The sequence below is a fragment of the Monocercomonoides exilis genome (assembly GCF_001643675.1).
Source record: "Monocercomonoides exilis strain PA203 chromosome Unknown scaffold24-1337568, whole genome shotgun sequence".
Taxonomy (NCBI): Eukaryota; Preaxostyla; order Oxymonadida; family Polymastigidae; genus Monocercomonoides; species Monocercomonoides exilis.
In genome coordinates this window covers 285756-311338 of record NW_027150569.1, presented here as the reverse complement: position 1 = coordinate 311338, position 25583 = coordinate 285756, and the positions used below count along the sequence as shown (strand labels likewise).

General features: G+C 37.2%; 6 protein-coding genes across 6 annotated transcripts; 3 read left to right on the top strand and 3 right to left on the bottom strand.

The window, feature by feature from the left end:
* The first annotated feature begins 6 nt into the window (after positions 1 to 6).
* MONOS_17612 (putative protein transport protein Sec61 subunit gamma) lies at positions 7 to 507 on the top strand. Its single transcript, XM_067870548.1, has 3 exons — positions 7 to 38; positions 102 to 201; positions 249 to 507. The coding sequence occupies exons 2-3, from the start codon at positions 105 to 107 to the stop codon at positions 365 to 367; spliced, it is 216 nt and encodes a 71-aa protein (XP_067726823.1). The 5' UTR covers positions 7 to 38; positions 102 to 104; the 3' UTR covers positions 368 to 507.
* A 355-nt stretch (positions 508 to 862) lies between these two features.
* Positions 863 to 1228, bottom strand: MONOS_2634 (S-adenosyl homocysteine hydrolase 3; the record flags this gene model as incomplete). The annotated part of the gene is made up of 1 exon (XM_067872566.1): positions 863 to 1228. The coding sequence occupies one exon, from the start codon at positions 1226 to 1228 to the stop codon at positions 863 to 865; it is 366 nt and encodes a 121-aa protein (XP_067726822.1).
* A 720-nt stretch (positions 1229 to 1948) lies between these two features.
* On the top strand, positions 1949 to 5703 carry MONOS_2633 (uncharacterized protein; the record flags this gene model as incomplete). Its single annotated transcript, XM_067872565.1, has 6 exons — positions 1949 to 2072; positions 2152 to 2237; positions 2309 to 2458; positions 2542 to 3169; positions 3524 to 5049; positions 5280 to 5703. The coding sequence occupies 6 exons, from the start codon at positions 1949 to 1951 to the stop codon at positions 5394 to 5396; spliced, it is 2631 nt and encodes an 876-aa protein (XP_067726821.1). The 3' UTR covers positions 5397 to 5703.
* MONOS_2632 (uncharacterized protein) lies at positions 5640 to 9864 on the bottom strand. Its single transcript, XM_067872564.1, has 4 exons — positions 9798 to 9864; positions 7938 to 9747; positions 6938 to 7599; positions 5640 to 6678 (listed from the first exon to the last, which is right to left on the bottom strand). The coding sequence occupies exons 2-4, from the start codon at positions 9745 to 9747 to the stop codon at positions 5929 to 5931; spliced, it is 3222 nt and encodes a 1073-aa protein (XP_067726820.1). The 5' UTR covers positions 9798 to 9864; the 3' UTR covers positions 5640 to 5928.
* Positions 9865 to 9982: 118 nt separating this feature from the next.
* MONOS_2631 (putative EamA-like transporter family) lies at positions 9983 to 13067 on the top strand. The gene is made up of 7 exons (XM_067872563.1): positions 9983 to 10099; positions 10152 to 10164; positions 10209 to 10286; positions 10346 to 10510; positions 10564 to 10811; positions 11034 to 11301; positions 11607 to 13067. The coding sequence occupies exons 1-7, from the start codon at positions 10046 to 10048 to the stop codon at positions 12809 to 12811; spliced, it is 2031 nt and encodes a 676-aa protein (XP_067726819.1). The 5' UTR covers positions 9983 to 10045; the 3' UTR covers positions 12812 to 13067.
* Positions 13068 to 13609: 542 nt separating this feature from the next.
* MONOS_2630 (uncharacterized protein) lies at positions 13610 to 21448 on the bottom strand (the record flags this gene model as incomplete). Its single annotated transcript, XM_067872562.1, has 1 exon — positions 13610 to 21448. The coding sequence occupies one exon, from the start codon at positions 21446 to 21448 to the stop codon at positions 13610 to 13612; it is 7839 nt and encodes a 2612-aa protein (XP_067726818.1).
* Between the last annotated feature and the right edge of the window lie 4135 nt (positions 21449 to 25583).

The following is a 25583-nucleotide window of genomic DNA, read 5'->3' as shown; positions in this document are numbered from 1 at the left end:
TTTCCCACTGTTTAAGATATTTATCTTGATTTGTGAGGGTTTGCTCGTCGTGTTCATTGCTTGATAAAGTGTTTCTTTGTGCACGTCATTTATTTTATTAGAAGATGGAACAACAAGTTCGAAAAGTTTCAGGACCATTGAGCAAATTTGCAAGAGATTCAGTTCGCTTTTGGAATCGTTGCACAAAGCCAGATGCAAAAGGTTGTTATTTATTCTTATTCTGATTTATGTTAATATTCTCTAAATAGAATTTTCTAAAATCGCTCTTGCCACCGGAGCTGGCTTCCTTGTCCTCGGATTTGTTGGATTCTTCGTTCGTCTCATTTTCATCCCGATCAATCATGTTTTGGTAGGAAATAAGTTGTAAGCCTCCACATGAAAATTTACACACCTCATTTGCATGGGGATTTATTTCCCTGAGATTGTACAAATCGGAAAATTGCATAATTTTTCTTTGACATATTTTTCAGAGTCTTCCAGGAAAAAAATACAAATAAATTATTTTAATGAGTTATATTTTGTACATACTTTTGGATGAAAATAAAGAATGATCTATATTTTGGAGGAAACACAAAATTTAAAAAATGAAAACAATCTGTTTTGAAAAACAAGATGTTCTGAAAAACACAATTTAAACTTAACGCGTTCGATCAAATTTATAAATATGAAAAAGGAATGTGAATTTTTTTTTCGCAATTTAATGTTATTTTTTGAATGGATCTTCACAAAATAAAAGGCTAATTGTCATTTTAGTTAAGTATTTAACAATAAGTATCAAATAAAACTCTTTTCAAATGGAAGTGCGAAAAGCTCTCCTTTAATTTCCAAATGAATCGGAAACGTTTGAGCGGTATTATTTTCGTCATTTCAATGCATCTCGATCAAGTTCAAGATTTGTGAAGGAGTTGGACATCACAAACGATGGGTGGCCATTGGCGCATCCCAAATTCATCAAACGACCTTCTGCAAGGAGAATGATTGAATGTCCATCAGGGAATGTGAATTTGTCAACCTGAGGCTTGATGGTTTCTCTCTTGACACCTGGCCATGCAATAAGCTTTCCAACTTCAATTTCGTCGTCAAAATGACCAATGTTTCCAACGATTGCCATATGCTTCACTTTAGACATATGTTCAGCTGTGATGATGTCTCTGTTTCCAGTGCAGGCCACAAATACTTCTGCAATTGGCAAGGCATCTTTAACTGTAATCACTTGGTATCCGCTCATGCATGCTTGTAATGCGCATATTGGATCGATTTCTGTAACAATAATGCGCGCTCCTTGTCCGCATAATGATTCTGTGCATCACTTTCCGACATCATCATATCTTTGCACATGCAACTTTTCCTGCGAGCATCACATCATCAGCACGCAAGATACCATCAACACATGATCGACGGCATTTGCAAACGTTGTTGAATTTTAATTGGTCAACTACTGGCTCGTCATCTTCATCTCAATATCATTTGTAGAAGAAAAGGGATATATTACTAACTTCAACGACAATTTTCCTTGGTCAAATACCTCCTGGAAGCACTGCAGCGCTTGTGCAGAATTACCATGATTCTTCCAGCGATTCACCTTTACGTGCAGATACATTCACACCTTTTGATGCAACATATGCTATTGCTGCATCTGTTGTAGAGAAGATATTGAATAAACACCATCTGGCACAAAAAAAAGAGAACTATTTCTCAATGAAAATAGGCTTCAAGCACAATCAAGTTTAAAATAACGATGAATTGAATATTACATAAGTGCAAGATGTTTTTCAAATACATGTCCGACTGAAAAAGTCAGTTTTTCATTTTCTCGTTATGATCAAGAAATGAATATTATTAATAATTCTGAGAAATGTTTGAACAAAAAATCTCTTTTAATGGATAATTCATAACTTAATTTTTTATTTGCCATCTGTTTTCTAAACAATACAATTATATTACAGAAATGAATCTTATTTCATGCTCGAAAGAAGTTCGATTGTGGCAGATTTCTCGTTCTAATATTTCGTTAAGGTTGGAGGCAAAATCACCTCAAGACGAAGAAATAATATCAATGAGCTGCTCATCAAGTTTTGTTCAATAATTTTTGTAAATTGTATTTTTATATTCGTTTCTAAAAAAATTGAATAATTATTTTTTAATTTCAAGCTGGAGTTCTTGTTTGCGGATGCTCTAGCGGTCATATATACTTTGGAAAAATAAACTATCCATTTTCGTCTATTCTTAACAATGAAGTGTGCTTCAGTTAAAAATATTCCATATGCTTTCAATGTATTATGTTAAAACTGAATAAACATTTTTGAAGATTCCTGTCAGAGCTTTGTCACAAACAACACTTGGAAGGTATATTATAAGTAACGGAAGAATGTTGGATTCATCTTCAAACCCTCCACAAAGCATAAATGTGATCCGTCTGTGGGATCTTAAGCCAAATAGAACAGGATACACTTATTACGTATGCAACATATTTACATCAATTATGTCTTGCTTAAAACAACTAAAATTCTAATTATTCTTTTTTTTTTCTTTTCATAAAAGGGACCGAAATCACCCGTAACCGCAGTTGCTTTTGGAATGGAAGACAAAATGTTTGCGGTTGGAACAGAAAATGGAGATCTTTTGCTATATCGCCTTCAGCCAGTCCGCACAAACCCTTTCTATTTCAAGCTCACGCTGCCTGGCGATTCCAGATCACCTTCTTCTTCTTCTCTATCAGCTTATACACGCTCATCTTCATTCCCTTCTTCTTCCTCTTCCTCTTCCTCCTCATCTTCTTCTTTATCTTCCTTTGGATGTGCCATCACTTCACTCAAGTTCTGTCCGAATGCTGACCACATTCTGGCTGTTGGAACAGCCGACGGCGCAGTTCGGTGCTTCGACGTGTCTTCCACACGAAACATCGACAGCGTTGAAGCAGCAGCTAAAATGTTGACTTTGCAGTTATCTTCTTCTTCTTCTTCTCTTTCTTCTCTCTCTCCTTCTCTTTCATCATCATCATCATCATCATCATCTTCTTCTTCTTCTTCATCTTCTTCTTCATCTAATCCAGCAAGATTGTCGTTTGATAGAGAATCAGATGCTCCCAGAACGATAATCTTGGTTCACAACGCTCTTCTTGCTGAGTTTTCGACCCGTTCTCTGGCAAAACAGCAGAGAAATACAGCAAGTATGGAATATTTTGTTGGATTATTTGATTTTTCAAAAAAAAAAGAAAGAAAAAGAAATAATTGAGAATTCAGAAGAAATTCTAATTTTTTCAATGAAAAAATATTTTTTTAGAAAATTTTATTTGTTTCAAAATAGCAATTTCTTGTTGTTATAATCTTTTTTTTCAATGACTTTGCTTTGTTTTTTATGTTTTCTTTAATATTTATTAATTCCTTTTATGTACATTCGATAATATCCCAAAATGTTCACTTTTTGTTTATTTATTTGTTTCTTTATTTATTTATTTCTTTATTTCTTTATTTAATCCCCTCCTCCCTCCCTCCCCCTTATCTTTCTTATCCTTCCTCTTCAGTCTCTCCCCCCTCTTCCATCACTGCCCTCGACTGGTCCCCCAACCACTCCTGCCTCCTCTGCTCCGTCAGCTCCATCGGAAACGTCGTTCTTTTCGACGTTTCCACCGCAAAATTGATTGAATTGGATGATTTGGGCGAAGAATTGAGCTGTGTGGCGTTCAGAAAGGGAGAAAAAAGCTTAGCAGTTGGCAGCAGAGAGGGGAATTTGTATGTGTTTGAGGACATTACTCAGTCAACTGCACCGAGCGTTGTGAAGAAGATGGCACATTCAGAGAGAGAGAGAGAAAGAGAAAGAGGAGAAAGAGGAGAAGGAAGAGGAGATTCTATTGGAATTCATCAGCTTCTGTTTGTTGACTCAGAATTGGCTGATGGAGAGAATAGCAGTTTGATTGACAAGAAAAGACTGCTTTCGCCTTCAACAAATCAAAATGCAGGGGCATTTGGAAAAACGGGTGTTTTGAATTCGGCTTCTCCTTCTCCTTCTTCTCTTTCTCTTCCTTCTGCTTCTCCTTCTTCTTCATCTTCTTCCTCTTCCTCTCCTTCTCCTTCATCTTCTCCTTCTGCATCATTAATATCATCATCTTCATCATCATCTTCTTCTGATATTCGCTCTCAATCTCGCAGTTTATATCATTCTTCTTCTTCTTCTTTGCCTCCACTTTCATCTCAATCAACTTCCTCTTCTTCTTCTTCTCTTTCTCCTCCTCCTTCTTCTCTTCCCTCTTCTTCTTCCTCTTCTTCTTCCTCTTCTCGTTTCCAACTTCTTTCTTCTTCATCATCAGCACCTTTCCATTCACAATCTTCTCTTTCTCCTTCTTCTTCTCCTCTTTCTACTTCTTCTTCTTCTTCTTCTTCTTCTCCTTCTTTAGCTTCTCCTTCTTCTTCCATTTTCTCATCATCATCATCATCATCATCATTATCACCTTCATCATCTTTTCTTTCTTCTTCTTCTTCCTCCTCCTCCTCTTCCTCTACTCCTTCCACACAACAACCTCCTTTGAATTCCTCTTCCACTTCATTCAATTCCTCTTCTCGCTCCATTTTCTCTTCTTCTTCTTCCTCCTCTCCTTCTTCTTCTTCCCCTTCTTCTTCTTCAGATTCAATTAAAATGGATATTGAACCAGAAAACGAAACAAACAAAGAAAAAAATCAACGATTTTCTTCTTCAATGCAATCATCATCATCGTCCTTGTCTTCTTCTCTTTCTCCTTCCTCCTCCTCCTCTCCTTCGTCTATTCTATTCCCTTCTCATTCTTTCATTCCAAACACATCTTCTTCTTCTTCCTCTTCTTCTCTTTCTTCTTCTCCTTCCTCTTCTTCTCTTCCTTCTTCTTCCTCTTCCTCCTCCTCCTCCTCTTCCTCCTCTTTCTCTCCAACACACTCAGAATTCCCCTCTCCCTCAGAATTAGACAGAACAATGACACAGAACTTGATCAGAGAAGCGTTGAGTGGCCTTTTTGAGCAGACACACCAGGACAGCAGGAATTTGCATGTGGAATTAATTAAACAGTTTCATTTGCAGAATGTTTGTGATAATATTTATTATATTTTATTTTATTTTATTATATTTTATTATATTTTATTTTATTTTATTTTATTTTATTTTATTTTATTTATTTATTTATTTATTTAATTATTTTTTGATTTGATTAATTATTGAATTTGATGATTTATTATATTTTATTTTATCATTTTTTAACTTATTCTTCAATGTTTGATTGATCATTTTTGTGTTATTAATTCTTTTTTCCCCAGACATTTTTGAGGCAGTTTATTGAAGAGCAGAACAAAGCAATGTCTGAACTGATATCGCAAGTCGGAGAATTGCAACAAGAAGTTGATGAACTTCGCAAAATGAATGGAATTTTCTGAATGAAAAGGCGAAAAATAGAAAAATTAATATTCTTCTTCTTTTTTTTTTTTTTAAGATTTTATTTGATAAATGTTTTATTTTCAATGAAGTTTTTAGTTTAAAAATCAAAAATGATGAAAGCAACAATTAAAAACTATTTTCCATTTTTTCAAAATTTATTTTTCTGATCTATTTATTGAAAAGACAATTTGAAAGATTATGAAACAAAAATAATTCTGAAACAGAAGAGAAATTAATATTCATATTTTTCTTCTTTCTTTAGGCTCCTTTTGAAATCTATTTTGAATTGAAAAAAAAAAAAAAAAATTGAAGCCAAAAAATTAAAATTAGAAAATCATAAAAAGTCTTTTTAAAAAAAGCGAAATGTTGCTGTTAAAAATATGAATATACAAAAAAAAGGTTTTATTTTTTATTTTTTCTCCTCTTTCTTTTCTCATTTTTAGCAATCTAAATTTTCTCTTCTTCATCTTCTTTCTTTCTTCTTTTTCTTTTTCTATTTCTTTTTTCTTTTTATTTTATTTTTTTTTCCTTTCACTTTGGAGGAACAGTCCACATTGGCACTTGCGACTTAAATCTCAACAGCTCCGGATTATAAAACGGATTCTCCACAAATATCTTCTTCTCCTTCTTCTTTCGCTTTTTCTTTTCTCCTCCTTCTCCATCTTCTTCATATTCTTCTTCTTCTTCTTCTTCTTCCCATTCTGACTCTTCTCCTTCTTCTGCATCTCCAAAATCAAATCCAAAGGAATATTTATCATCATCATCTTCTTCCTCTTCCTCTTCCTCTTCCTCTTCCTCCTCCTCTTGTCTTCTTTCTTCATTTCTTCTTATTTCTTCTTCCAATTTCCTCTTCTTCTCCTCTTTCTCCTGCTTTTCCTTCATTCTCTTCATCTCCTTCCTCTTCAACGGCTTTGCTGGTATTATTCCAATCTCCATTTTCTCTTCTTCTTCTTCTTCATCTCCATCATTTTCATCATTTTCATCATCATCATCATCATCATCTTCTTCTTCTTCCCTTTTCCCTCTTCCTCTTCCTCTCCCCATTCCCATCCCCTTCCTCTTCTCCTTCTCCCTCTCCTCCGCCTTCACCTCCCTCTTCACTTTCACCCCCATTTCTCCTTCTCCCTCTCTCACTTCCTCTCTCTCTTTCCCTTTCCCTTCCCCTCCAACAACCTCCTTCAGAAACAGAAGCCCTGCTCTGTGTCTGTCTGCCCTGCCGCCTGTTGTCATGAAGCCGCGAATGAGGGCAAGGGACTCGCAGATGTCGGAGGGCGACCAGATCTGGAGACGGATGAAAGAAAGAAAGAAAGAAAGAAAGAAAGAAAGAAAGAAAGAAAGAAAGAAATAAATAAATAAATAAATATAAATAAATAAATAAATAAATTAAATCAATAAAGAAAAACATTTGAAAAAGAAAAAGAAAAAGAAAAACCAAAAATAATCTAAAAAAAATTACATCAATAATAACATCACAGCCTTCGATTTTTCCAAATTTATCAAAAAAAAAAAATTCATCATTGAACATCGACACTCAACACACCTTTCTCAGTCTCTTCTCCTCCTCGTCGATTTCTCTTGCCGCATTCCCTGTGAATGCAGAAGACAACCCTGTGTCTCTCATTGCTTCAGTCGCAAACGACAAGTTGATCGGAGAAGGAGGAGGAGAGCGAGAGAGAAGAGGAGGAGGCGAAGAAGGAACTGGCGGGGTTACAGCACGAATAGCAGGGAAAGGAGGACGAAGAGGGTTTGGAGGGTTTTGAGGGAAATCTTGGTTGTCTTCATTTTCTTCATTATCTTCATCATCTTGGTTATCTTGGTTATCTTCTTGATCATCAGGATGAGGAGGAGGATGAGGAGGGGGAGGAAGAGAAGAAGAAGATAAAGAAGAAGGAAAAGTCAAAACTGGAGTAAGCAAATGACTTGCTCCTTCTCTTCCTCCTCCGAAATAAGACGCTGGATAAACAATCGGCTTTGTTTTGATGATGTTATCGACAACCTCAAAAGCCGGGTGAATGACACTGGAAGGCAAAGGGATCTCGTTGTCTATGTGCACAGGGGTGTCTGGGAGCGAATAAGAGGCCAAGATTTGGGAGAGGGAAGAAAGAGAAGAGGAGATGAGGAAGCGGATGATGCTGAAGGGCTCGCGGAGCTGGGAGAGTGGGTAGACGCCGGCGAGGATCTGGAGGGCGCGGAGATAGGGGACTGAATGGATAGGAAGAGAAGAGAAGAGAAGAGAAGAGAAGAGAAGAGAAGAGAAGAGAGGAGGAAGAGAAAGAGAAAGAGAAAGAGAGAGAGAGAAAGAAAGAGGGAGAGAAGTATTTATGAAGGAAAAAAAAAATATAAAATGACACATAAAATAGAAAAAAAAGAATAAGAGCATTAAAAAAAAAGAATAAAATATTTTTTAAAAATATTTTTTTTTCTCCTCCTTTTCTAAACTCAAACTCAATCAATAACCACAAAACAACTCATTCATCATTATTCTTAAATATTAAATAATAAATAAATAAAGATTGTATTCCCCTCTATAAAAAACACACTTTCATCGCTTTTTGCGCATTCACACGGCCACACAAGCCCAGGGCTGTCGATAATTCTCACTTTCACTTCATTTTCTGCCTCTTCGCTCAAAGAAAGCTTCGACTTTTCCTTCGTTTTCTTTGAAGAATCAGAAAAAGAAGAAGAATTTTTTTGTGGTTTTTGTGATTTTTGTTGCTTTTGTTGTTTCTTCTTCTTCATTTCTCTCTCATTTTCTTCATTTTCCCATTCGTTTCCTTCCTTTTCCCCCTCTTTTTCCCTATCTTTCCCTTCTTTTCTTCCATTTTCCTCTTCTTTCCCCCCTTTCCCCCTCGGCAAAGGCACAAAAAACGTCTGGAAATGCTTCGTATGCCCCGGCTGACGCGACACAGAAGAAACCGTTTTGCCCACAATTTCATTCATCAGCGAGGATTTCCCTACATTTGGCTCGCCCACAAAGCCGATGGACATCGAATAAGGATGAGAAGAAGAGGAAGAAGAAGAGGAAGAGGAAGAAGAAGAAGAAGAATTCAATTCTTGTGTTGTCTGTTTCATCGAATCCAATTGAAATTCTTCAGTTCTTTCGTTTATTTCTCCCCTTTGAGCTCTTTCCTTTCTCTCTTTTTCTTTCCTCTGCTGCCAAAGCTCATAGCAAGTCCTCAGAAGCGCATCTGTCCCTGTCACACTGTATTTCTCCTCTTTTTCTTTCTCCTTCTGCAACTTTTGAGCTTTTTTTGTATTTTTCATATTTTTGGTATTCATCATCGTTTTTTCTCTTTTTGAGCCTTTCTTCGCTTTCCCTTTCTCTTCCTCATCTTCATCATCATCATCATTGTAATCATCATCATCATCATCTTCTTCTTCTTCCTTCTCTTCCTCTTTCTCCTTCTCTTCCTCCTTCTCCTTCAGCAATGAAGAACCAGCATACTTCCCCTTTGAGCTGTGCGGAAACACTGTAATTCCCTTGTACTTCCTCTCAAAGTAGCTTTTCCAGGCTTCCACTACAGTCGACGGCACCAGATCGATTTTCGTAAGCACCAGCACAAGCGGCTTGTTGAGCCCTTCTTCTTTTTCAAACACCGCTGGCTCAGGAACAAGGAATTCACTCGGTTTTTCTTCGTCTTCAGGCATCATCGAAAAGGAAGACGAAACAGAAGCAGAAGCAGAAGCAGAAGCAGAAGCAGAAGCAGATGCAGATGCAGATGCAGATGCAGATGTTGATCCAGAATAAGCAAATGGATAAGAAGATGAAGAACCAAGTTTTTGGCCTGTTATAAGTTTTATGATATTGCTATTTGCGTGGAGATATGCGAATCTAATATCGCATAAGAGGCAAATGACATCTCCCATTTCAAGCGTTCTCCACAATTGTCGCCACACATTTAAATTAGCTTCAAAAAATCCAATATTTCGAGTGACTCCAGCTTCTTCATTTTGTAGAATTGTAGATTTCAGCCATTTTTTGAAGTAGCATATTTCATTCTCTTCCAATTCAGTTTTACTCATTGACGTGGTCCAATTTGGGCGAAATGGTAATGCGAGATGTCGAAAGTGAAGAACACTCTGGCCACAAATCGCTCCTACTCGTGACTCTAAAAATGGTTTGTCCGCTTCGGTTTTTCGTTTTTCAATAAAAATTCTTGGCTCAGAGAAAAAAATCGAACGGAGAGAACGTCCACCAAATGATAGCTCAGAAAGATTAATGCCTTCATTTTGCAATTTTGCATTCCTTCGATCTTCCGCAAATCTTTGTCTGTCTCTTTTATTTTTTCTTTGTTGAATACGTTTCTTCTTTGAAAAAGGCTTTGAACGTTGAAATTGTCTTGGACACATCTGCAAAACGTGCTTTAATAAAATATATTTTATTGTTAAAAAGAACAAACTTATGATATATTAATTTAACTTACAATAATTCTTAAAAAATTTTTCTTAATAATCTAGAATTTATATGTTGCTTCAGATCATAAAAATGTGTTTTCATGTGGATTTTTCAAAAAGATAAACCTATCAGATACTATTATTGATCATTGTTAGATTGCATTCATCATTAATAACAACAGAAACAACCATATTATTTTTATATATTCATTTGTTTTGTTTTTTCTGTGCTATTCTAAGTTTTTATTTTGATATGGGCTCAACAGCTAAGTTAGTTGTTGCGCATATTCTTGCAGTCACAATACAGGTTTGAGAATTTTGTTCCACTAATATATATATTTGAAATATTTACTGTTTAGCTGATTTGGGCTGGTATACAATTTGATTATTATTATTAATGATAACATATGATTTAGTGTTTACAATATTAATTAAAATGGCATACGATGCCGGATTTAATCCAATCGTTTTTGCGTTTTTCAGATTTGCTTTTGGTTTGAAATATAAATGTTATCATTTATTCATTTATCCATCATTTCGATAATGGATTCAGCAAGCATATGCTTTTTTGTGATATCACTTTTCTCGAAAAAGGATCGCTTCTTTATCCCGAAAAAGAAAGATTGGCCTCTTGTTATTGCTTATGCAATCATCAGTGGCTTAATTGCTCAGCTTTCATATGCACTCATTGTTAATTTTATCACAGCATCACAGGCCAGTATGTTTTTGCTTGAATTTTTGTGTTTTTGTTAATTTTTTATCATTTTAAAGCTTCTTTTTCTGCACTTGGCCCAATTGCTTCGATGATAATAGCTCTTTGTCTGAAAGAAGAAAAACTTACAATTTTAAGATTTTTAGCTGTTATTGTTTCTGTTGGAGGAGGCTGTTTACTTGTTGGGTTAGATACTGTTATTTCTGACTTGGTTAAGGCGAATTCCATCAACGTGAATGAACTAATTGGCTTTGGAATTGCACTTATTAACGTTATCGGAAATGCATTTGGAAGAGTTGTTCAAAGAGTTTGCTTTTTTTGCTGATTTCTTTTAATTTATTGAAGAAACACTTTCATTTTCATATTTTTTTTTAAAATGAATAACTGCAAATATTATCCGTTTTCTTTCTCACTCTGGTTTATTGCATTGAATTTTCTTTGGAATACAACTCAAATTGTGGAAACCATTTATTTATTCAAAAAAAAAAAAAAATCAAATTGAAAACGAAACAAATAACTCATCCACCAGAACACTGCCAGAAGATTGTCAATTGTCACCTGCAATCTCTATCTCTCAGTTATCAGCACTATTGTGATGATTTTTGTGGTAATTCCCTTTTGGCACGACTTCCATCCCTTAGAATTGCCTTGGATTGCCTGGTTTGCATTGGCTTTTGCTGTCTTGGCGGGTTCTGTGGGCTGCTTTATGCTTATGTCATACACGTCACTCTTTGTCTCTCCTGTATTTCTTTCAATCTATTTGCTGCTTATTCCCTTTTTCACGGTGATAATTTCAGGTTAGTGGTTGAATCGTTTTGAAGGAGTTAAAAATTTCAAAAACGCTATCAAAACAATATTGTTTTATTTTTTGAAAATGGAACGTACCATTTTCTTTTTCTTTTTCATTTTATATAACATTATAATTTCCTTAAATTTGATTTTTGTATTTTATTTTATTTTATTTTTATTTTTATTTTATTTTATTTTTATTTTTATTTTTATTTTTTCTTTTATTTTTATTTTTATTTTTATTTTTATTTCTATTTTTATTTCTATTTTTATTTTTTTTTTGAAATTTATTTTTTTGCCTCCTCCTTTTCAGCCATATTTCTTGGAGAAGTTGTCTCCTGGCGAATCTTTGTCGGATTAGCTCTATGTGCCATTGGTATTATTCTCATCGCTGTGCAGCAAGTTATCGAAGAAAAGAAAAAGTCCAAGCAAAAACAAGTTGAGCTTCAAAAACTGAAAGTGGATGGCGATGAATCAGAACATAAAACAAGTGAAATTGAACAGTCAGCTGCACTTTTGGGGATATTAACGGAATCAGAAATGGAAGGAAGGCAAAGATATTCATCAGGCTCAAAGCAGGTTGAAATGGTGGAAATTTCAGAAAATGGAGCTCAAGAGAATTTGAATGAAACAGGGAAAAAAGAAGAAGGAAGTTCCAATATCATCCACGTGGACTGGATGGAGGAGGAAAGGGGAACTGTCCAAGCAGTTATGGTTGTTGGGAAGAAAGGTCGAGGCAAAGGAAGTGAAGAGAAGGGCAAAGGAGAAGGCGAAGGAGCAGAGGTGGAAGAAGAAGAGGAAGGAGAAGAAGTTAAAGTTGTTGAAGGAGAAATGGCGTCGGCATCGCAACTGCCACACACTGCAGAAGTGCTGAATGAGGAAGACTTGGAGAATGAGGATGCCTCTGAAGGCGACACTTCGGAGCTAAATCTGCTTCTTCCGAGAGAGCGGAAGACACGCAGCACAATTTCACTTGGAGGAAAAACCAAACGCACTTCCAGCATTCCCTTTATATCGTCGACCATTTCCACATCCTCCTCCTCTTCTTCTCGCAAAAGCTTAACACGACTCGGTAGCAAGCAGGCGAACCTATCTTCATCAAGTCTGCGTTCCAAGCACAAGGCGATGATCAAAGTGACAACCATGCCGCTTCACACATCCAAGTCAACAACTGCAGGAATGTGGCACTGGGACAATAACCAGCCAGTTTCTTCGACTCCGTCATTGCATGCGCCTCAGGACGGTTCAAAGGGAACTTTTCACCCGTCAATGTCTGCATCGCAGCTGGATAAGTCTGAAAAGAAACAGTATTCTTCATTTTTTTCGTCTTTTGCTTCTAATTTCGCATCATCATCGACAACTTCTTCAAATCCTCAATCTTCCAGTCAAATGAAGCAGAACTCGTCGTTTTTGAAGAGGATTATGGTATCACGACATAATGCATCACCTCTTTCAAAGGCAAATAAGTCAAGCAAAGATGAGAAAGAAAGTATAAAGGGGAATCAAAGTGAGCATTAGAAAGAAGTGAAAATGAAACAACGACAAACATATATTTTCTGTTTACAAAATTTCAACACAGTTTTATTTTTTAAAAGCATCTTTTAAATTTATGTTTCTTTTTACAAAAAGAAATTTTGGTGATTGAAGTGATTGGTGCTGTTTTATTTACACATCGTTGCTTATCTTTGTTTAATCATGATAGTTTTTTATTTGTTTATTTTTTATAAAACCCACACACATATTATTTTAATCAAATTATTGAAATATATATTTATTTAAATGATTTTTCAATAATTTCAAGAAAGAAATTTGAAAAATAATACGATTCGAAAATAAAACACAGAAAATGTCCACTTCCTTCTCATTGAAGAATGTTCAACAAACAACAACAATAAAAGACGAGAATGGATTTGTTCACACAAGGCTTTTTAACTGAAGAACATTGAACGAAATGAAATGAAAAGAAAAAGAATCAAAAGATGAGACGAAAATGAAAACACAATGAATATAAAAAAATGAAGTGTTATGATAGGAGTTACATCTGTATGGAACAGAAAGTGAATATAAACCTGAATAATATCAAAAGTTAAAAAAAAATATAAATATATAATTATGATATTCATGCAACCAAAGAGATCGATGGCAGCTATTTTCCAATGCCTCATCGAAATTTTTTGAAATATCAATCGCACAATTTGACCAAATTGCACCAATTGCACCAAGATTCAGCAAGCTCCATTTTTTTGATTGAATATCGAAGGATGAAATGTTAATTTTCTGTTTCGCACGTTTTTATGAGATATTTTTCTCTCAGTTTCATCCTGCTTTTATAATTCTCTTCATCCATTTCTTCACTTTCGCCAAACTCGGCCTGCCATTAGGCTCATCTGCCCACATCCTCTCTATCAAGTCAACAAATTCTTCTCCTTCAATTCCTTCTATCAGCGGCCGCACCCCATCTCTCATCATTTCATGCGCTCCTTCTGCATCAAATTCACTCAGTGGCATTTCTCCTGTTGTCGTTTCCAACAGCATCAGTCCAAGTGTGAAAACAATAGCCTTTTCGATTCCATCATCTTCATTTCCCGCTTCTGGTGCACTCCATCGCTTCATTTCTTCCTTCTCCTTTTCATCCTCCAATTCCTCTCTCAAAACAAATATTTCGTTATTTCCTTCCTCAACAAAGATCGTATATGGACACAACTGCCTCCCCATCATTCCCACCCTTTCGTCTCCAACCGAAATCAAATGCTCAAACAGCTCTGCCACTGCCAACACCACCTCTTTCCCATCAACAACATCCATCGCTCTTGTTCCCAATGTGAAATCCCCCTCAACTGAGTGAATCACCGAGTGCAATGTTTTCAGGTTCTTTTTCTCCTTTTCTCGGAATGGCTTCTTTACCGATATAACTTTCAATGAGTGTGATCGAGATATTCTTGAAACAGAAACAGAAACATCCTCAGATATTGGTCGAGGAAACCCAAAAACAGACAAATCATTTTCATTCAGGATCTCATCATCATTATCATCATCATCATCACCGTCATTGCCTGTTCTTCGCGATTCAGATGAGTATTCTTCATCCTCGATCAATAACGGAATTTGGCTCGTCATCCCTTCCAGCAAAGTCGATGGCATCTCGATCATCTCAAAACATTCCCCTCTCTTTTCTCCGCTCTTCTCTCGCTTATTTATCGTTGTTCCCTCTTTATATCCCATTTCCTCCATTTCCTCCATTTTCTCAATTTTCTCAATTTTCTCAATCACTTCGCTCAGCTTCTTTCGATGAATCACAACTGACACAACAAATACAAATACAAATATCAAAAACAGTGCTGCCATTACAACAATAACAATCACACTCCATTCATTGTTTCTTCCTCCTTTATTCATATTCCCATCTCCTTTTGATTCAGACTCACTCTTATTCACCACCACAATTCCATTCGAACAAGATGTTTTTCCTTTTCCAAACACAATGCACACACTCACTTCTGTTTTCTTCTCCATCTCTTCCAACACTTCAGATGAGATAACTGAATGCACCTCGCTCTCTGATATATACCCATCTTCTGAAATCATGTTTGTGTGAGAAAGCTCAACATCCCCATCCTTCATGCTTATCTTCACTGACAGATTGCATGGAAGAAGCAACTTCCCATGAATGATCAGTTCCATTTCTCCTGTTGGCTGTGTTGTATTCTTCACTTCTTCCAAAACAGGGATGAAAAATGATGAATCCCTTTCTGAAACTATCCCTCCCAATTCGCATCCCTCATCTAATATCCACAATGAAGTATTTCTTTCCCATCCATCTCCCCCCTTCACACTCACAACATTCAACTCCCCATTCCCTGTGCAGATCACATTCCTTCGAGCTGATGGATATCCTTCAATAGATGGGTTGTTGTTCTCAAATTCTCCTTTTTCGATCTTCACACTCCCTCCATTCACCCACAATCCACCTGCCTTGCTATTTCTGATTGTTGTTTCCTTTATCTCCACTTTGCTCTTCTCAATATTAACCAATGATCCATTCCACTCACATAATTCTTCTTTTCCCTTGTTTCCCTCATTGATTGCCTCTGTTTCTTTTTCTCCATCAAACACACATATCTTAATCCTCACATCCTTTGAATTCCTGATCTGCATCATGCTTCCTTTATCAACCGAATTCACACATTTCCCAAATGAGCTGTTCAATACACTCACTTCTTGCTCAGAATCATCCATCTCAATGGCACACCCATTCATCAGCAGTGTCACATTCTCAACTTTCATCTCTTTCATCTCCACTTTCGCCTTCCCTCCAATACTCACAACATCTCCCTCACATTCGATATTCGACATTCTTGTTTCAACAATTGTCACTTCTGATTCTTCACGAAAAGAAAGAATTGATTTTGTTGAATAAATATCTCTAATTATTGTTTCCGATATCTTCAGCTCTCCACTTTCCACACTCACAATTGAACTGTTCAACTTCAACTCAACTGTAGTTACTGATGAATAGAACTCGCATTTTTGGATCTCCAGTGATCCATTCTTCACTTTCATGAGACAATTGTGAGTTGACTCAAATCCATCTTCAAACTGGAACGAGCACCTCTCCACTGAACATTCATTCACAAACTCCATCACACAATCCTTCTCTGCTGATTTCTCAATCTTGGAGTTCAGCCGAACAATCCCCTGCGTCTTTTTGACAGAATTCACATTCAGATCTCCAATCACACATTCCTCTGTCACAACCCCTTCTCCATCAATCAGAATCGCATTCATTACTCCTTCCTGAATGTGGTCAACCCCACAGTTGATGCTCATGCATGGATAGCTCTGAGACCCGCATCGTCTGTTGTCAGTCCCTGTTCCATTCACAAACACCTGAGCCGAATAATAGAATGTGATCATCGGAATCAGATCAACATCAATCTCATTGATTGCATCCCTCCCACAGATGGAGTTGTTTGTGCCAAATGATTCCTGGTTGTAGTTCAGCGAGAACAGTGTTTCGTTGATCTGGTGCTCAATAGAATGGAATTTGATGAATATGTCTTTCCCAACAAATGCGTCGTTCATCCTGAACAAGATATTCACAATCTTGAAATTAAGAGGCGGAAAGTTAAATGCATCAGCATAATTGGTATTCGAGTCTGCTCCATCGATGAACAGCCCTCCTCCTCGTCCTGTCTCAGTCGAGCACTTGCACATCGAAAACGAGCTCCCATTCACTTTCAACACTGATTCTCCACTCTTCAGCACCACTTTCATTCCTCCTCCTTCTGTGCTCAAATCGCTCCTGCATGTGGATGTTGTGCATTCTTCTATCGTGCAATCTATCGCATTCTCAAACGATCCCAATTCAATGACGCTTGCACTGCTTCCTTCGTTCTTGATGGTTTCAAACGAACAGTACACAACTTTCAACACAAGCTTGTTGCCATTCAAACGAGTGTTTTCATTTCCGTTCGTCTGATTTTCCTCTTCTGTCATCGAAATCAGGCTGTTTGCTGTCAAAGTGGCTGATGAAATGTTCACATTCCGAATCGTCACCTGGCTCGCACTTGGGCTGAATGTTATGAACCCTTTCAATTCGTTGATCTTATTCAACGTGCAGCTCTGAAGTGCTGCGCTCCCTCCATTCACTCTCATCAGACAATATCCAAAACTTTCAATAGTCCCGCTCGATGACCCAAATGAGCAGTCCGTAACGGACAATACTGTATTTGTTCCTGACGATTCAATAAATATTGCATGATTGGTGGTTATACTGGGTTTGGTGAATGATAAATTGAAAAATGACAGACTCATATTCGACGATATCATTGCACCACTACTGATAGCATTCCCGTCTTCATCAGAAATTGCCACATCTGTCCCTTTCTTTGTCCCTTCAATCACCACTTTTGGTGACTCTGATATTGATGATGATGAAGAAGAAAATGAAAATGATATGGGATGGCTCAGCAACCCTGATCCTACAATGGCAATGTGTGTCTCTCCTTCTCCAAGCGGCGAATATCGAAGTGATATCAAGCGATCAATTGATGAGCATGGTGCTTCTGAATACCCACACCCACTGAAGTCCCCTCCTTTCTCTCTCGAAACAAACCCATCCCCACTCCAGTTCCTCCTCAAATACACAACCAATGGAATCACATATCCCTCCTCTCCTGTTGTCTTCCTCTCCCATCCACACAACCCATCCAAGGAATTATTATCATTTGCGCTCATCTCCCATTTCAGGTGCTCCTCATTCACAATCTCTCTCATATCCCATCCAGATATAAACACATTCTTCCCTTTCCAAGCATCACATCCCTCAAATTCCATTCCTTCAAGCACAAATGATTCCTGTTGATCTGCCAGCTTTATAAACATCCCTCCTCCAATCCCTCTTCCCTCATCTTCTCTATCTGCTGTTGGCACTTCACAATCAGACAAAATCATATTTTTCATCTCCAACCTTCCTCTGTCCCCAACTGATATCATCATTCCTCCTCCTCTTCCTTCACTTCTCCCTTCACTTCTCCCTGAACCCTTTGCCTCACACCCATCAATCACACAACTCCCATTCGCAACAACACTCCCTTCCCCCTTCACTCCAACACTCATCCCTCCCCCTCTTCCACAAACGCAGCTGCACCTCTTAACAGCACACGTCTCAATTATAACCATTCCATTCCTTCCTTCCCCTCTTTCTGCTCCAACCACTCCACTCACCCATCCCCCATCTCCATTTCTCTTCTCAATGTTGTTCACCTCACATCCGCAAAACACAACTGATTCCACCCCTTCGCCAAACTCAATCAGTGAATGTTCTCCAAATCTCAATGTTTCTCTGATCGACAATCGCTCCACTTTCATTTCCCTCCCAATCACCTTCACAAAACTGTATCCAATGGAATAGTCAGATGAACAAACAACAGAACAGTCTGCGAGAGTGAAGAGTGAGGAGTTGGAAGAAATCAGAGATGGTGCACCAGACAGAGCAGACGGAATGCTAAATCTGATGTTTCTTATCGAACATTTGCTCTGGATATCAACCAAGAAAAAAGAATGAAAATTCTCTGGTGCTTTCACACCAACTTCCATCCCTTTTGTGGCACATGAAATCTCCCATTCACAGCCATCTCTCATGGCAACCTCTTCCACAAGCTCAAATCCAATATCCAGCTCGATTTTTTTATTTTCATCTGAAAATCGCATCTGTGCAGTGTGGGTGATGGTGGCACACGGATAATAGTCAAACCCACAAAACCACGAGTTGAATCCTCCCAGATTGTTCTTCGCCTTCCCCACATGTGCTGCTTTCGGAAAAGTGTCCAAATACACATTCAGTGGGAATTGGCCCATTTTTGTGTCACTCCGATCATATCCAACCAGCTCATCGTATTTTGATTCGTCATGCTCAACATCCAGCGTTGAGTTTGTTATTGCCCAGTTCGCTGAATTGCTCCCATTCACAAACAGAGAGTTCCCTCCCAATGCCGCAGTGCATCCTGCAAAATCCACAGAAACAATTGAGAAGTCTTCCGAGCCATAAGCCAGATGCAGCATCATCCCCCCTCCATATCCACTGCTCCTGCATCTGTACAATTTTGCTGTTCCTCCTGTGTGCAACGATGAAGCTCCAACTCGCAGCTTGCTTGAATCTGTTTCCAGTTCTATCTTCATCCCACCCCCATTTCCATCCTCGCACACACATCCTTCCATCGTTGCATTCCACACAGCAAATGTCTCTCTTTTTTCCACTGTCTTTGCCACCACCACCCCATCTCCGCCTGTCAGCTTCACATTCCGAACTGTCACATTCGCCAGAGTGCTCTCTCTCGATGATGTGGCTTTCAGAAACTGCGTGGATGAAGAAGATGAAGAGGATGAAGAAGATGAAAAAGACGATGACAGATCAGGCTCAGTGAACAATGGTTTTGAGATTTTCATATCCTTGATCTCCACGTCAGCCATGGACAGCTGCGATAACGGCACCTCAAATACAGACGAAGACATCACATAGTCTCCAGTTTTACTCGTTGTGATCACAACATCCTCCAGCGAGATAAACCCATCTCCATCAGATACCACAACCACACTTGGCGTATATCTTGCTGTTGAGTTGCAATCGACCTTCAACTGACTCATTCCCAAATGACCTGTTGTAACACTGAACAGTGCTCCTGATGATGATGAAGATGATGAAAGGGTTTTCATTCCAATCGCACTTAATCCCCTTCCTTTTCCAATGACTGAAATCTTCTTTTCCCCAATCTCAATTGTTGTTTTCTCGCTCGTGTGATCTCCTTCCATCAAAATGACTTTCAACTTGATTTCCAGAAAATAATTGTCTGCAACAAATCCGATTGTCTTGCAAGGCCTTGCCATTCTTATTCCACACCACTTATCTGAGTCGTCTCCAGCCACTCCAACAAATTGGTCTTTCACCCCCTCCTTCAGCCAATCCTTCTTTTCTGTGTGCTGATACATACTATTACTCCCGTAATATTCGTAGCATACTCTCTGTTCATTCGTATTCGTGGTGTAACATTCACGAAACGGATTAGAATTTATGTAATATCTAAAATAATCGAAATATATCATATCATGCCCATATGGAGGACTGTCCAAGCATTTGCACTCATGGAAAAAAAGAAAATAAAAATAAAACGAATCATTTTTTGCTTCAAATCGATTTGGAAATGAATACAATCCTCCACCATATGAAGTTGCTGAACATGAAAAAAACAGAATGCTCCTCATTTTGAATGTTGTTGGAATATCATCGCAACACATGCCGCCACCTCCTCTGTTCATCAGCGAGCATGAAGAGAAATTGCACTCAAATATGCATGCACTCTCTCCTTCTCCCTTTTCTTCTCCAATGCATTCTCTTCCGGAAATATTAAAAAGAACAAGATGAAGACCTCCTCCCCCTCTATCAGCTTTGCAATTCTGAAAGTCACATCCACTGATCCGAGTACATAAGGTAATACATAAAATACACATTCCACCTCCATATCCATTTTTGCAAATGCAACAATTAAAAGTGCTGCTTTCAATAGTTGCTGTTTTGATTGAATAACACTTTATTCCTCCTCCATCATTAAGTGAAAAGCAGTCATAAAATGCACAATGAGAAGCCAAAAGTATTCCATTTGCCAGATTACTCATTAAAATAGCTCCTCCACTCGAAGCTCCATTTTCTGAACCATTGCTTCCCAGTGCATTTGATCCTTTCCATTCGCACCAAATAAATGAATTTGTTCCATTATCTGTTGTGTTTTTTCTCCCTGGCTTCGATGGGTTTTCTTTGCTTCCAATGAATTCAACATTTCCTGTGCGTGTGCATCCATCAAAGGAGGTGTTCGAAACAGATAAGGAAGCCAATGGATTGCTGAGAGAGGGAACAATCCCTCCATCATACACATCGCAAACTGATGAGAATGAGCAACTGCTCATAAAACAATTTGTTTGGGAAAAGGAAGTGGTTGGAGGTGGGCATGCATCATTTGCTGTTGAGATGTTGAAAAATGATAATTTGGAGAGGAATACAAGAGGTATTGAAGGGGATGAAAGGAATGGGGCTGATGAGACACAAAAAGACGAGAAGTGAGATTCACTCACTGAAATACTCCCTTCTCCTTCATCGCTCCCTCCAAACAACCTTCCCGAATAAATTTCTCCTCCTCTTCCCCACCCCTTCAATGTGATATTCGTTAATATCCCAATGCTCCCACAAAGATCAAATGCCCCTGCCTCATTGCCCTTCCCCATCCCCACAACACACCCCCTCACCACAACCACGCTTCCCTTCCTTCCACGTACCGCACTTCCACGCTCACCCCCAACCAGCCCAATCTCCTTCAACTCAACGGATGAGTTTGATGCACAAACACATCCCTCAATCTTGCTTTTAATATGATCTTTTAACATTTCTTTAAAAGGGTGCATCCGATAATTGCCTGATATTTCTGGTTCAATAGTCCGATAATATCTTTTGTTTTCCTTCACATCATGCTGCAAATCGTGTTTTTCGTATTTTCCTTCAATTTCCGTGTTTCCCATGCTGATGCTCGGTTGGAAAGTATTCATGTATTGCAATAAATTATTATAATACACTTTATGCTCAGATGAATTTTTAAGACATCTGTGCATCTGAGGATGAACAAATATTTTCTCGTTTTTGCACTCTTCTTCGCGTTGTTGTTCGATGAAATGTTCGGTTGACTGGAAATTACCGATAAAAATGTATGCTAGAACTGTAAAAAATATAACTGTTGATCGCATCTCTAACGCTCAATCAATGAAACGAAGAAAAATTGTTTTTGTGCATTTATTAAGGGGATAAAACAAAAAAATATTTTCTAATTTCGTAAACACTTTTAAAAATATAAAACCGTTCGCACTTTTATAGCATATATGATGATCATCTATTTTTCAAACAACATGTTTAATGTTAAGAAAAACAAAATTTTTTGATATATTGATAAATCTTTAAAAATCTTCAAAATATCACAAACATACCAAAAAATTACCAAACGCTCTCAAACAAATTAAATTATTTATAATTATTCTGGAAAAGCAAGGAAATTTTGAATCAATTCTTGTGTGCATGGTGGAAAAGGGTTTTTGAGAAATAACTAAGGGAAGGTGAATATGTTTTTTTCAGTTGAAGAAGAATTTTCATTTTGAGTGCAAAACTTCTCATTCACAATCACATTTGGTGAGCTTCTTCAGAAATATTTCTATTTGTTAAAGCGTGTGTGAAACAAAAATCACACAACATTCATTATTCACAGAGAAGGATAACAAAATCATAACTCCAAAACAGAACACGAAAAATTGAATACAAAAGTTTCGATTGGGAAAATAAAAACAAAAACAAGAACAGAAACAATTTCAACAGAAATCAACTCAAAAAGATTCCACCTGCTAATTCATAAAACATTCACCACAAATTCACAATTCAAAAAATAAAAAATACATTTCCATGATAAAAATCTCAATCAAAAGAAGTCGTTTCAACTTTTATCAAAAAATGAAAACAAAAAAGAAAAAGGAAAAAGAAAAGAAAGCATTCGATAACAGATTCTCTCGCTTTGTTTGGATTCAGCCAAAAGGAAGAAATGTGGAAGAAGAGAATAAATGTGGTTGAGTGTTGTTGGGAGGAGAAGGAGGAGAAGGAAGAGAGGGAGGAGAAGGAGGCTTCAAAGTTGGCACAGAAAGGTCTGAAGAATGGCTGGCTGGAGGCACAATGTAGTATGTTGGTATCGACGAATCAAAAGAACTCGGCGACGAAGAGAAGAATATCGAAGGCGATGAAGGAGGAGGAGGAGAAAGAAAAGGAGGAGAAAGAGAAGAAGAAGAAAAAGAGAAGGAGATGATGAAGAATAAAAAGAGGAAGAAATAGAGGAGAAAGAAGAAGAAGAAGAAGTACGAAAACATGAAGAAGGCAAAGTTAATGAAGATAATGATTTGATAATTGAAGCAAACAAAGTGGAGCAGCTGAAGAAGAAAGGAATATTCATGTTTCTGTGCTTGAAGAATATGGCTCTTCGGAATATGTGCATGGAAAGCAACAAAATTCAACGAGATTGCGGATGAGGAAGATAAACCCTGATGAAAACTAATTGAATGAATTGGCTGTGCTTCAACGGCGAGGAGGAAGAATGACAGAAAAAGTTGGCATTCATCTTCAATGCTCGTGCAGTGGGTGAACGGACTTCTGGAATGCATTCTTTAATACCCAAGGCACAAAATTCAATGGGTCATGCACTGACATAGAAGCTGAGCGAAATAATGACTTTGTTGAAAACAAATGAAGAAAACAAAAACCATCAAATCCCCTTTCATTGGCAGTGGCTTCGAAGAAAGCAAACTTCGAATGATAATCGACTCGCTTGCTCAAAATGGCTGTCCTTTCGAAGAATGAAATCCAGATGCGATTGGACAGAATGCTGTTTGATTGCCAACAAATATTTGATAATTGGATGTCTCGTGGTTGGCGTTTCTCCACCCTTTTGAAGCAAAAGTGGAATCAGAAATAGAATTTCGCAGCCTTCCATGTATGCATGGCACAGTCAGAGGAAAACATTATTAATAAAATTGACATTTTGAGGTTCTCCTTTTTTTCATTCAATTCTTGCCTTTTGTTTTTGAGATTAATATCCTTCCCTCGATATTGCCAGTTGCTTTCCTTGCCAAAAAAGCTTCTCCTTTGCCTTAGGCTTCAAAATGCTATAAAATTTTGTGCAGATTTTGTCCTTCACAGAATTCCTTCCATAAATCTTCATTCAATAAAATATCAGCTGAATTTGTTTTCACATCTTGTTCCAAATAAAAATCGTATATCTTCCGTAACTTCATTTATTTCCCAATGGCTATACAACAATCTGCTCCATTCCTATCGTTTTGCTCTCCAACGAGAAGATTGGCCATTTCAACAATAACTCATATTCCTGGGCTTTGGAAAGGTCATAGATGGAAATATCTTCGCTACAAATAGAACAATATAAAATGCACACATACAAGTGCCTTTATTCAAAAAATAACATGATGTATTTTCTTTCTCATTAAATTTTCAAAAATTGTCTGACAGAATTCCAAAAATCTTGCATCTCCACCATTGCCTTCTGAAATCAAAGGAAATGATATTTCAAATTCAATCGGTAATGTTCATTCACGTATTCTCGATCTATGCATTAATATTTCGTTTCAAAGATAACTTTTTGATCATAAAATCCATAACAACAATCATTGAAATATAAAACCTTTTTAATCTTTTAATAACCAACAAAACATACAAATGCATAGAATGACAGTGTGAACGCTCATATGTATATGACAATTTTGAGATTTAATTATTCTCCAATTTCATCTATCCAAACATATGCGAATTCAATGCGAATGATGAAAACATGTTGTTTTCTGGATGCATTGTAATTTCAAAAAGCAGATGATGAGCGTTACAAAAGGATTCAATGGTTTGCACTCATTATTGCAATTGAATTCATGATTTTTGAATTTCTTTCAACATACTTTTTTCAGAATTGCTTCGTGAATTGGAGTATTGCACTGACTCTGAGCAGAAACAGAAAATTGAAGAAATGGATGAAATAATTGATGGAGTGAATAAAGAAGAATTTGAATCTATTTTCACGAATGAACTATTTGATAATATCAACAAAATGATTGAAGAAAAGAAAATATCAATGGATAATACTCTAGTGCTGTTGAAACACATTGGATATTGGGAAAAATTGAAAGGCATATGGCGTTATTTTTTTGAAAAATCTTCGTTGTGCAAAAGATTGAAAAAGATGATCGAAGAAGATGAGAAAAAAGAAGAAAGGAATGAAAAGCTTCTGATTGATCTTTGTGAATGCACTGTTTTGCTTTCCAATGAAATCTCTTCGGAATTACTTTCAATAATTGTGCCTTGCCTTCTGAAAGTGGCTGCAAACAAAGATGAAAGCAAAGAAACACAAAAAGAAGTGGAATTGTCATTGCTGGCATTGAGCAATATTGCGATGTGGAAGGACAGATTTATTTTTTGATATGTTTTTGGATTTTATTTTTTTTATACTTAGTTTATCGAACAAAAACTGTACTTGAAGGAAATCAAAGAAATTATCGAATATCATCAGAAATGTGGCAATCTGACGCGACTTGCGTATCAGTCTGCTTGGAGGTTTTTAATTAGCCGATTATTCCAAGACAGAAGCCTGGGGCAAGTGATTGTGAATGAACTGCATTTTGGAAGAGAGGCAGTAAGAGAACTGGAAGAGTTGATGAAATGCATTGATTGGAAGAAAGAGAAAGAAGAGGAGAAAGATGAAAGAAGAAAAGATAAAAAAAAAGAGCTAATTATATTGAGATGGCTGAGAACCTTGGAAGAATATTTTCTCTGTTTCAAATTGTGGAATGAAGATTTTGTTTGGCTGATTGGTAGCATAACAAGGTTGTTCAGAGCATCAAGGGATAATTACAGAGAAATTAGTGAGCAATGCCTTGTGTTGTTAAAAAGAACAACAAACAGATTTGAAAAAGTTGAAGAGTTGATGAAAGGAGGAGCTGTTGATGACGTTTTGGAGGAAATTAAGCAGCCAACATTGGACGATAGACTCTCATTAAATGTCTTTTTCTTTTTACTTGATTTATTGAGGAAATTGAAAGAAAAGAAGAAAGATGAAATGGAAGAAGTGAAAAGAAAAGCAACAAAAAGAAAGGCTTTTGAAAAAATGGAAGAAGAAGGATACGAAGATGTCATCATAAGCTTTTATGAAATACT